Source organism: Oratosquilla oratoria, chromosome 11 (genome assembly GCF_046742065.1).
Source record: "Oratosquilla oratoria isolate Oo_2021 chromosome 11, ASM4674206v1, whole genome shotgun sequence".
Taxonomy (NCBI): Eukaryota; Metazoa; Arthropoda; class Malacostraca; order Stomatopoda; family Squillidae; genus Oratosquilla; species Oratosquilla oratoria.
Genome location: NC_134787.1, coordinates 44431979 through 44445179, shown reverse-complemented (window position 1 = coordinate 44445179; position 13201 = coordinate 44431979). Strand labels below are relative to the sequence as shown.

The window sequence follows — 13201 nt, the reverse complement described above, 5'->3', positions numbered from 1 at the left end:
AGTAATCATACCTTGTCACTTCATCAGTCCACTCATTCAAATGAAAGAAAAACTCTTACCTTGTTTGTACCTTTGGTACATACACAATTCCTGATTTTATAACACCTGTTCTCTTTGTTCACACATTTACTTTGCTTGATTGTCTATTTATATTTCATCTATATACCAAGGGTTTCTCTCCCCTTAGAAGGGAGGTAGCCAAGTCAGAGGCATGCACCCACTCCCACCCGTTCCACTCCCACCTATTCCACTCCCATGCACCTTCCATTTCCCTCTCAGCTCCTTGTGGATGAAGGATCATCCCTATCTCCTGCCCACTGCCAGGGTCAGAAGCAATGCAGCAGGACATAGTACATCCACAGCAAGGCTGCTTCACTTAATCAGCTAAAATAAAGAAGACTGGGAGAAATCCCTTTAGGCTGCATCAAGGTATCGTCTATACACATTCATTCACCACTCACCCTTATCCCCTGCCTTCTCCCTTCTTTGTTCAACAGTCATTCCTCTTGTGCTCAAAACTCTTTTCACCCCATCCACCCATCTCATCCTCGGTTGTCCACCCACAAGTTCATTCCATCTTCCTCTGCCTTCCATACCTCTTTTGCTAATTTTTCTTCACTCATTCTTTCCATGTGTCCAAACCATTCCAATACTCTTTCATCAGCCTCATCTGCCATCTACTTTTCTACCCCTGCCCTCCTCCTTACCTCCTTATTTCTCACTCTATCCAAACTTGTACCGTATTTTTCGGACTAATAAGGCGGTTCGTACCATAAGGCGCACCCGTAATTTGCTATTCCCTGTCCTTACATAAGGCGCGCCTGACCATAAGGCGCACCTGGTCTCGTCATCGGATAATCATGCATATGTGAGTGCATTTAGAACTGAATATTTTCGTTGTTGAATGAGAAAAATCGGTTGGGATTTAGCAAAATTACAAAAATAAATAGTGTGTCAGGATTAGAAATGGAGAGAGTGAGTGGTTTGAAGTAAAGGTGGGACTTCGTCAAGGATGCGTTATGTCGCCCTGGCTGTTCAACTAATACATGGATGGGGTGGTGCGAGAGGTGAATGCTAGGGTAGTGGGTCAGGGATTGGAGATGGTTAAAGAAAATGGAGAAAAGTGGGAGGTGAGCCAGCTGTTGTTTGCGGATGACACTGCGCTTGTGGCAGGGTCAGAGGAGGGATTGAGGAAGCTGGTGGCAGAGTTTGGGAGAGTATGTGATAGAAGAAAGCTAAAGATAAATGTGGGTAAAAGTAAGGTGATGAGATGTACAAGGGGTGAAAGTGGCAGTGGACTGGAAGTGAACATTAAGGGAGAGCGACTGGAGGAAGTGGATAGTTTTAGATACTTGGGTGCAAGTGTAGCAGGAAAAGGTGGAGTGAAGGTGCAGGTAGAATGTAGATTGAAAGAAGCGAGTAAATGCCTTGGGGGGTTAAAAAGTGTAATGAGGAATAGACATTTGGGAATGGATGTGAAGAGGAGACTGTATGAAGGAGTGATTGTGCCAACAGCACTGTATGGGGCAGAAACGTGGAACATAAGAGAAGAAGAGAGAAGGAGTTTGAATGTGTTTGAGATGAGGTGTCTGAGAAGTATGGTGGGGGTTACTAGGCTGGATCGAGTGAGAAATGAGGAGGTGAGGAGGAGAACAGGGGTGAAAAAGGATTTGGGAGATAGGGTTGATGAAAGAATATTAGGATGGTTTGGACACATGGAAAGAATGAGTGAAGAAAGACTAGTAAAAGAGGTATGGAAGGCAGATGTAGAGGGACGTCCTAGGATGAGGTGGATGGATGGGGTGAAGGGGGCTTTGGGGAAGAGGGGAATGTCTGTTGAGGAAGGAAGGGAGAGGACGGAAGACAGAGGTGAGTGGAGAATGGTTGTATATGGATGATGTTGTGATTGCATGAGGAGGAATGGGCGGGGGGTTGGGGTAGTATGTGTGAGTAAATTTTGACGCAGCCCGAAGGGATTTCTCCCCGTCCTCTCCTTATATGCAAGGGGGGACGGAGAGGGGGGGTCGCCGATTAAATGAAGCGGCCTTGCTGTGGATGTGCTGTGTCTTGCGACACTGCTTCTGACCCAGGGCGGTGGGCAGGGTGCAGGGATGACCCGTCATCCAGGAGGTGCTCAGATGAGAGGGAGGGTGGGAGGGGTGTGGAGTGTATTTAGGGATGAAATGGGTGGGAGTGTTTTTTATGCCTTTCCCTTTTTGGCTACCTCCCTTGGAAGGGGGAAAATGCCTTGGTATATGTATGTATATATATTTTTTTATTTTGGTCAGTGAAATCAGACCACCTCCATGGACGGTCTGCCCTACCAATACCCCTAAAAAACAACATAAACACGTTACGGTAATTGTGGGGAATAAAACCAATATTAGCAGTGTTATTCCCTGAATTCTCTATTCACTTAAAAACACAAGATTTATTACAAATGACGGTAAATTTTTAGTTTCGACCATGGGCGCAATATAGCAATAGAAAATTAATTATCAATTTTGTAAATTATAATGTATCAACGTAATATGCAATTTTGTGAACGGAAATAAAAAACATAAAAGGTGCTAAAACAGATTTCGTAAGTAACGAAGTCGTGTCGGACGAATGGTACGCCATGTTTGTTATGATAGATGCCGACGTCGAAGAAATGAAAGGATGATAAATTCGTCTAACCTAACCTGTGTTTTATAAATCATTACCTGCAAATTAAATGTCATCCGGCTCGTCCTCTTTGTCGTCATCATGAGAGACGTTGGCGGGCTTTTCAACCACTCTCTCAGCTTGCGGGGTATACAAAGTTCTTGCAGCTTGAATGAATGCATGAATCTCTGCTCTATAACATTCCTTCAAGAAAATGTACCTGCCGAGGTACTGTCGGAAGTACTGAGCCCGTCAATTGACAGATGACAAGATGGCGTCCTGATCCTATGCCACCGACTTCGTTCATTAGCATATTTGCTTGTAGCAAGGTATTTTTTTTTTTTCATTTCCGCCCACAAAATCGCATATTACGTTGATACATTTTAATTTACAAAATTAATAATTAATTTTCTATTGCAATATTGCACCCATGGTCGAAAAAAAAAAAAAAAAAAAAAAACTAAATGACTACAGTCGGAGTGGAGCGAGACTAGACCAATGCAAGATGGCTGTCTGTGTTGTGGACGCTATCATGTCATAGCCATGATAGCGTGAATGAATGCGGTGGCATGGACTCGAAAACTGTCGAAGTTTTCGCAATTTTCTTGTCAAGATACATGCATCTTGGTTATAACTTGGTTGTAACTTTTGCTAGGCCTATGCACTGTCACCGTCGGCAGACTAGCTACGAAACGTGTCAAAATAGTATGTCACTGTCCGAGACATTTTTTTGGACTGAAGCCACACATAAGGTGCACCTCATGATAAGGCGCACCACCCGATTTTGGCCAATTTTAAGGATTTTGCCTGCACCTTATGGTCCGAAAAATATGGTAACCCCAATTATACTTCTCAGACATTTCATCTCAAACACATTTAAACTTCTCCTTTCTGCCTCTGCTTGTTTGTAGGCAGAATAAAAAAAAGAAAAAATATGTATATATATATATATATAAATAAATTATTTTTATCCCAAAGGTTGGTGAAGGGGATGGCTATGGTTTCAATGTCAACATTGCTTGGAGTGGCGGAATCAACCCCCCAATGGGTGATGCAGAATACATGGCAGCGTTCAGAAGCATAGTTATGCCCATTGCAAAGGTAGATTTTCTATAGTAAATTCTGTGGTTTTGTGTATGACTGGAAAGAATTGTATGTTATTAACCTCTTCCATATAATGACACCTACATAGGCGTCGTGAGGCATGAATGGGTTTACGAGGATGCCGTTATTGGTGTTTTGATTATATTTATTTTGTAACTGTAGCTGAGTGACTCCCAAATTCTGTGAACTGGCTTGATCACATTTTCTGTGTTTATTATAACTCAGTGAAAGAGAATTAGTACTACAGCAGTGACTTCATATTTTATAATGCGAATATTGTGATGCATCAATCATTGTACCTCAGGCATCCGATGCTGCACGCAAGAATTTGACTTGTATTGAAGAGGTTAAATGCATTCTTCACTCTATTTTGATATATTTTTACATCACTATATCTTTTATGTAGTGCCATTCATTGTGATTATCTTTCAGGACTTTGATCCAGACATTGTGCTGGTGAGTGCTGGATTTGATGCTGCTGATGGTCACCCTCCACCCTTGGGTGGATATGCAGTATCAGCAGCTTGCTTTGCTCATATGACCAAACAGATCATGACCTTGGCACGTGGCAAGGTAAGTTACATTGTAGTATTTGGGATAAGTGAATAAAAAAGGGGGAAAGTTAGGAGCAAAGAAATAAATGGAAATATGAAGAAAATGGAGAAAGTTGGTTAAGCAGACGAGTAAAAGGAGAGTGTTATGATGGGGAAAAGACAATAGATTTAAAGATGGTTGATCTTGTGAAATTTTATTCAAAGTTTGGTTGTGGGATAGTTAGAAGTTCTTGGTTGCCCACTCATGTTCACTCCTTCCACCTCTGTCTTCCACACCTCTTTTACTAAGCTTTCTTCACTCATTCTTTCCATGTGTCCAAACCATCCCAGTACTCATCAACCCTATTTCCCAACCTTTTCCACACCTGCTCTCCTCCTCACCTTCTTGTTTCTCACTCTATCCAGCCCAGTAACCCCTGCTGTACATCCTAGGTATTTTGTATCAAATACATTTAAACTCTTCCTCACTTCCTCATTTATGTTCCATGTTTTTGCTCCATACAGTGCTATCAACACAGTCACTCCTTCATACGCTCTCCTCTTAGCATCAATTCCCAAATGTCTATTTCTCATTAAACATTTTAATCCCCCAAGGCATTTACTTGTTTCTCTCAATCTGTATTCTACCTCCACCTCCACTCCTCCCTTTCAAAGTTAATTTAAAGGTTAATCCATTAATGAAATTTTCAACGGATTGGTGCCCAGCTCTGTACGCAATTATATGTGAAAGTCATTGTTCACACAAGTTTACTTGCTAAAATAAAAGAGAAAGAAAATGAAATGTTTACAAATTCAGATCAGACATAACCTGGTTTTCTTTGTGTTTGCAGGTGGTATTAGCATTAGAGGGTGGCTACAATCTAGCCAGTATCTGTGATGCATCAGAAGCATGTGTACGCACCCTTGTTGGTGATGATCCTCCACCACTTCCAGAGACAGAAGTCACCAGACCACCATGCCAGAAGGCCATCGACACCTTACAGAATGTTATTGTAGTTCAGGTATGGAATAATTTTAAATTGTTTTTACAAAGGAATGGGAGTATGTTAGATATTGCTGGTTTGAGAATGAAATAAAACTGTAGATAATTTTTCCCACCTGTGACACATTTCCCCATGAAGAGAGTTGTTAACCTAGACATCATTGAAGGTTATAGACATCCCACAAAACCAAAAGAAAAAAATAGTGAGGCTTGTTTCTTTGAGATGGTAAAAAATTTTTTTTGGAAGAGGACAGTAGCATTGAATCGAAGTCACACTCCACAAGGAGCTAAGCTAAGAGGGAAATGAGGGTGGTGGATAGGAGTGGAATGGGTGGGAGTGGGTGACTTGGCTACCTCCCTTGTAAGGGGGAAGAGGTCTTCGGTATAAAGAAGAAAGAATAATGTTAACTTGAGAAAAATGTGACTCTTGGCTGTAGGGGTGTTGTAGATATTTCTACAGTAGTGACTATGGTAACTATACATTTGATACCTCCATACAGTGACCAATCAATATGCTGCCTTGGTTCTTTTATGCAGAAGACCCACAGCTTCCAGAAAATCAACCATTGCTGGTTCAGCTTATAAATTACTTGGCAAAGAATATTTTTTATTTTTATTTATTTTATATATTTAATTATAATTATTTATTTATTTATTTTTTTCTTTTGCTTACTGGAAGATGAGAGGGAGGGTGGGAGGGGTGTGGAGTGTATTTAGGGATGAAATGGGTGGGAGCGTTTTTATGCCTTTCCCTTTTTGGCTACCTCCCTTGAAAGGGGGAAAAAGCCTTGGTATATGTATGTATGTATGCTTACTGGAAGGAATGTTAGGCAATGTAATATGAAATGCTCTTTGTATCCTGTGTAATGGGGCAATTTAAGTTGTCAGTCTGATTCTGTTTTGAAACCCTTTTAATGTGGGGTGGTGACCTAGGCATGTCAGTGCAAATCTTACTTATCTTGTGAGTGATTTCTCGGAGAGTTTAGTGAATATAGTCTTTAGAAGTGTATTGTGGAGCACTTGATTTGTGATCTGAGTGTACTTGCATTTTTGTACACCATTTCAGGATACTGGGGCAGGTTATTGTGGATATTTAAGTTGACCAGTTTGGTATGATGATGGCTACGTAGGCATCATGACACGCGAGTAGGTACACAATGATGCTGGTGTCGGCGTCTTGATTATATATTTTTTTGTAGTTGTATATGACTTAACCCTGGATTCTGTGAACTAGTTTGATCATGTTTTCTGTGTTTATTATTATGCAGAGTAAAAGAGAACGAGTAATACAGCAGTGACTTTATATTTTATAATGCAAGTAATGTGATGAATCGTACCTATGGCAGCCAATGCTACACATGAGAATTTGACTCATACTGAAGTGGTTGAATACTGTGTAGGTGTTCTTTAATGTTTCATTCAGTGAATTGTATGTGACATGTTGTGAGGGATGGGAGGATTCAAGGAATCTGTGTCCTCTAATCCTCATATGCTGCTCTACCTGGATGAGTCAAATAACTGGTCTCCCATACATGAATTTATAATTTAATTACTATGTATCTCTGCTTTTGCTTTGAGAAAGTAAATTAAATGGGTGGGAGTGGAATTACACCTTTAGACTTAGGCTACCTTCCCTTGGTATATGTATGTATGTATGTATCTCCATACCAAGAGATTCTTCCTCCTTATAAGGGAGCTGTCCAAGTCAAAGGCACACACACACACACACACAATCCTCCCACCCATTCCACTTCCATCCACCACCCTTGTTTCCCTCTTATCTTAGCTCCTCATGGATGAAGGGTGATCTCTATTTCCAACCCACTGCTTGGGTCAGAAGCAGTGCATCAAGACATAGCATATCCACAGCAGGGCACATCACTTACATGGCAATGTCCCCTCATGCAGAAAATAGAGAAGATGGGGATAAATCCCTTCAGGCTGCATCAAAAAATCGTCCATAAACATGGATGTATATTTTCATTCATATATGGCAAATCTTCCCATGAGGAGACTTGCCAGTTGAGCTGTCATGGGTCCATTCACACTTTCAACCAAAACAAAGGGGAAGGTGCCTCATCCACTTGAAAAAAGCAAATAGGTTGAAGAAACAGAAATATACATGGAGGGAAATGAAAAGCATAGGAAAGGAAGATTGATGTACAACAAAACAGACTTTGGAAAACCAAATTCCTCCAGAATGCAAATTGGGAAAATTTTTACATGGAAGAGACAAAAGGGGAAGAGAAATGGGATGTCTTGATGGATAATTACAATGAAGGGGTGAATAGGCACTTACCAAGACACAAGCTAGAGAGAGTGTACATTAAATGCTGGTTCAACAAAAGATAGAAAGGACAGAGCTTGGAAAGATGGCGAAAAAAAAAAAAACTGGAAAATGGCAAGTATATATAAACTATAGAAATGAGTATGCTAAAGTGTAAAGAGAGGAAAAAAGGAACCATGAAAAGGACATTATAAATAAATGCAAAGAGCAACCCAAGGTATTCTATCAATACGTGAATGGTAAACTTAAAAATAAACAGGAAATGGAGAAACTATACCAAGGGAATATAGAATACACAGAAGAATTAGAAATGGCCAAAGTCATGAATAATCACTTCAAGTCTGTTTTCACTAGAGAGAAAGCACAATACTGGGACGAGGGAAATGAAATGCGATCTCCCCCCATGAGCAAGATAATAATAACACAAAAAGAAATAATGGAACATTTATCAAACCTTGACGTCAGGAAATCACATGGCCCGGACAGAATTGCAAATTGGATTCTAAAAGAATGCAAAGAAGAACTAACGGACATGATACATAACATAAGTTGCTCACTTAAGGAAAAATACCAAAAGACTGGAAAAATGCTAACATTGTACCAATATGTAAAGGAGGAAACAAGGAAGAAACAACTAACTATAGACCAGTCTCACTAACAAGCATTATAGCCAAAATTTGTGAGAAAATCATCAAGAATAGATGGGTAAAACACCTGGAAGATAATAATATAATAAACCCAAGACAATTTGGGTTCAGACAAGGAAGATCATGTACCACAAACTTAATATGTTTTTACTCAAGATTAATAGACATAGTGCAAGAAAGGAATGGATGGGCTGATTGTGCTTTCCTGGCAGTGGCGGTGCCAGGGGAGGGCTTGGGGGGGCTTTAGCCTCCCCAAAAAAGTGGCCAGCCCCCCCATTAGCCCCCCCAACTGAAATGAGCAAATTGAAAATTTAAAACACTCATTGAAATAATTTTATTAAGTGGAATTTTTAATTGCCAGGGCTAAAGATTTGTCAGCCATCAGTGCTAGCCCTACCATTAACCCCCTCCGCTTCTGAAATGAGGATAATATATGTGTATTATCATATTACTATTAGCCTCCCCAAAAATTTGCTCAGCCCCCCCTTAGCCTCCCCAACTAAAAATTCCTGGCGCCGCCGCTGTTTCCTGGACTTACAAAAAGCTTTTGACAAAGTACCACACAAAAAATTATTCAAAAAACTGGAACATATTGGATTGATACAAGGGAATCTACTAAAATGGATGGAGGCCTTCCTGATTGGTAGAAAGATGAGAGTAGTGCTCAGAGAAAAATATTCAGGTTGGAAAGAGGTGATCAGTGGAGTTCTGCAAGGATCTGTATTGGCTCCAGTAATGTTTGCTATTTATGTGAATGACATGGATGATGATGCGCAATGTTACATGAACTTCTTTGCAGATGATGCCAAACTGTTAAGAAAAGTAAAAACTGAAAAGGATTGCGAATCACTACAGGAAGACCTGAGTAAGGTATGAAACTGGAGTCAGAAATGGGAAGTGGACTTCAATATTAAGAAGTGTAGCATAATGGAGTTTGGAAAAAGTAAAAATAGAGTATCAGGACAATATGAAATTGGAACTAAGGAGGTAAAGGAGAGATCTGAAAAAGATTTGGGTGTAATTATCTCAAATGACTTGTCGTATAATAAACAGATAAACAAAATTGTCGGAGAATACTATAACTTGCTAAGATCAATAAAAGTGGCATTTACATATTTGGACGAAGATATAATTAAAAAAATATTGGTCACACTGATAAGGCCTAGGCTAGAATATGCGGCGACATTGTGGTCACCCAGTACCAAAAAGAATATAAAGAAAATAGAAAGAATCCAGAGAGCAGCCACAAAAATGGCCCCTGCACTTGCAAACTTGTCATATGAGGAGAGATTGGCTAAACCGGAGTTAGCAACTCTGGAGCAAAGAAGAGAGAGAGAGGCAACCTACTGACCACCTACAGAATCATGAAAGGCACAGAAATACTCCATAGAGAGGACTTGTTAAACTGGGACAATGGAAAGAAAATAAAAAAACATAGTTATAGAAGAGATCTGAAGAAAAACAGTTTTCCACATAGAGTGGTAGATACTTGGAACAAACTGGATGGAAAAATAGTGTGCGCAAAAACCATTCATGAGTTTAAGAGCAAACTAGACACTGCGAGATACAAAGGCGGGACACCATGAGCGTAGCTCCCCTTCCCGCAAAATACAACTAGGTAAACAACTAGGTAAATACTTGAAACTTCTGTAGTCAGTATACCTTTTATTAATGTCTTATTTAAACAGCCAGTGATAGGTATCTGTGAATGATGATCTCGCAAGATGGATATTGGAGAGCATTGACCCCCAACCACCCATTTTCAAAATCTGTCGACACCTTTATCTCCACTGGGAGGTGCATGAAAATTTTTCCACCTTTTCACTTTCCTTTTGTCCCACATGTTTACAGTGCAGACATCAGTCCAAACTTTCTTTACAGAGAGATAAATGGGAGAGCCAGAGGGCTCGTGCCAGGAACTCTTAGGGTTGTAAGATTTACAATCTGTAAAACTGTAGTCGTCTACATCATCATATTATTATTATTATTATTATTACTCTATTCTTATTATTAATTTTACTATTATTATTATTAATTACTTATTTCAAAATTGGACATTGTTATTTTGTAAGCAGGTAAAATGTAGGCTACTAATTGTTGTTATTGGTAAATCTTTATCTTGACTGTTATATTCATAGATTCAATATTTCCTTATCTTGCAGGGAGGACACTGGCCAGTGGTGCGGAGACAAAGTTTGCTCATTCCTCTCTCAGTAGCCGAAGCATTAGGGCGGGAAGAGGAACAAGAAACAGTGGTTGCCATGGCATCTTTAAGTGTGGACCACCAGAACCAAAACCAGTGAGAACTTGCACTTTTCCTGTAATTTCCTGATAATACATACATATATATATATATATATATATATATATATATATATATATATATATATATATATATATATATATATATATATATATATATATATATATATATATATATATATATATATATATTTGTATATGTATATATATATAAATGCAGGGGTAATGGACTGGGGATTGGAGATGGTTAAAGAAAATGGAGAAAAGTGGGAGATATGCCAGTTGTTGTTTGCTTATGACACTGCTTGTGACAGGATCAGAGGAGAGATTAAGGAATTTAGTGACAGAGTTTGGAAAGGTGTGTGAAAAAAGGAAGTTGAAGATAACTGTGGGCAAAAGAAGGTGATGAGATGTACTAGGGGAGAATGTGGCAGCAAATTGGAGGAGAGTATTAAGGAAGATTGGAGGAAGTGGATAGTTTTAGATACTTGGGTGCAAATGTGGCAGGAAAGGGAGGAGTGGAAGTGGATGTAGAATATAGATTGAGAGAAATGAGTAAATGCATTTAAACTCTTGCTGTCTTTCTCTCATATGTTCTATGTTTCTGCCCCATACAGTGCTGTTGGCACAATCACCCCTTCATACAATCTCTTCCATGTTTCTGCCCCATACAGTGCTGATGGCACAATCACCCCTTCATACAATCTCTTAGCATCCATTCCCAAATGTCTATTTCTTATTACACTTTTTATATATATATTATATATATATATATATATATATGTATATACACACACCCTTTCATCGGATGGACGGCGAGAATTGGAATTCCGAAGAAAAAGGAAAATCTACGTGGATCTCAATGTATTTATAGGGAAGGGGAAGCTCGTGGTGTAGTGGGAAAGTGATAAAAAAAGGAGAAGGGGAGGGATTATTGAGGGAAATGGAAGGAAATGAGGAAGAGGGTGACATGGTCCAGGAGGCCAGGCGTCTTGTAAACAAAAGACGGACCGATGATTTCGGTGATGACGGGATCCATAAAAATGTAAAGATTAGAAATATAGATAAGAGCAACACAGTGGAAGGTGGTGATAATAGTTTCCAGGGATTTAAAGAGGGTGGGGGGATACCAACTTCCCCCGATTAGCAAGACTAGAGGAAAAACTTGATAAAATGACTGAGCATTGGGAAAATAGGTTCGGTAACGTAGCTAAGATTGCACAGAGAGTTGAAAGATTGGAAGAACTAGAGAAAGCGAACAAAAACTTAACTTTAGAAATAGAAGAATTAAAAAGACAGTTAAAAGAAGTTAAAGAAGAGAATGAGGAATTAAAGAGGAATAATAAAGACAATAAAGAGGCCATAGCAAAGGAAGCACAGGGCTGGAAAAAAAAAATCCAAGAAAACAGTAAAGTTGCATTTACTGACATAATTAAGCAACAAATGAAAGAAACTGAAGACTCAGTTATTAAAGTGATGAGACAGAAGGAGAATATAGTAAGAGACTTAGCAGACAAAAAGAAATGTATAATTATATTAGGAATGGAAGAGAAATTTAACCAAAATAGAACCGCAAGAATTAGAAAAGAAAAAGTAAACAGTTTACTAGAATTAGTTCAGGAAGATGAACCTGAAATCATGAAACAAATTGAAAAGATGTTTAGGCTCGGAAAATATAGTATAGATAAGACCAGACCAATTAAGATTAAATTCAGGTCACAAAAAACATCAGACAATATCTTAGCAAAAACAGGGAAGCTAGCAGCAAGTGAACAATATAAAAAGGTATGGATAAAAAGAGAAATGAAAGGCATAGAAATTATTGATAGAGAGGATCTAATAAAATGGGATGAAAGAAATACAAGAGGACACGGAAAGAAAATCAAGAAAGACAGCTATAGAAGAGATCTGAAAAAGAATAGCTTTCCTCATAGAGTAATAGACATTTGGAACAAGTTAGATGAGAAAGTAGTGTGTGCAAAAACAATACATGAATTTAAAAATAGTTTAGATTTAAAATTGGTTTAGATAAAATGAGATATAAAGACGAGACACCACGAGCATAGCTCCCCTTCCCGTAAAATACAACTAGGTAAAATACACACACACGTACGTCGGATACACAGCGAAGATTGGAACTCCGGAAAAGAAGTGCAATTTTCGTGGATCTCAATGACGAGGGAGTGCCTTGTATTAGTAGGGAAGGGGGAAAGCTCGTGGTGTAGTTGGAAGGTGAGAACCTCCCCCAACTAGTAAATCTAGAGGAGAAACTTAAAAAAATGAACGAAGAATGGGAGGTTAGGTTTGACCACTTATCACAGGTTACCCAAAGAGTTGATAAACTGGAAGAACTAAAGAAGGAGAATCAAAACCTAACCAAAGAAATAGAATTAAAAAGACAGTTAAAAGAAGTAAAAGATGAGAATGAGGAATTAAAGAAGAATAATGAAGAAAATAAAGAGTCCATAGCAAAGGAAGCTCAAGGTTGGAAAAAAGTCCAAGAGAACAACAAAGTTGTATTTAGAGATATAGTGACACAACAGATGAAACTGAGGACACAGTTATTTAAGTGATAAGAGAAAAGGAGAATATAGAAAGAGACTTAGTGGACAAAAAGAAATGTATAATTATATTAGGGATGGAAGAGAAGTATAATCCAAATATGACCACAAGATTAAAAGAGGAAAAGGAAAAGGTAAACAAGATATTAGAAGTAGTT

The 13201-nt window shown here is 38.9% G+C and overlaps 1 protein-coding gene across 26 annotated transcripts in view; it reads left to right on the top strand.

Annotated features, from left to right (window-relative positions):
* LOC143029778 (histone deacetylase 9-like) overlaps window positions 1-13201 on the top strand; it is a 454521-nt gene that overhangs the window by 431831 nt on the left and 9489 nt on the right. For all 26 annotated transcript variants that reach the window (XM_076192726.1, XM_076192709.1, XM_076192718.1 and 23 more), the window contains 4 exons: window positions 3625-3747; window positions 4183-4323; window positions 5135-5305; window positions 10383-10519. In XM_076192726.1, coding sequence (XP_076048841.1) covers window positions 3625-3747; window positions 4183-4323; window positions 5135-5305; window positions 10383-10519 — 572 coding nt within the window. The remainder of the gene's footprint in view (window positions 1-3624; window positions 3748-4182; window positions 4324-5134; window positions 5306-10382; window positions 10520-13201) is intronic.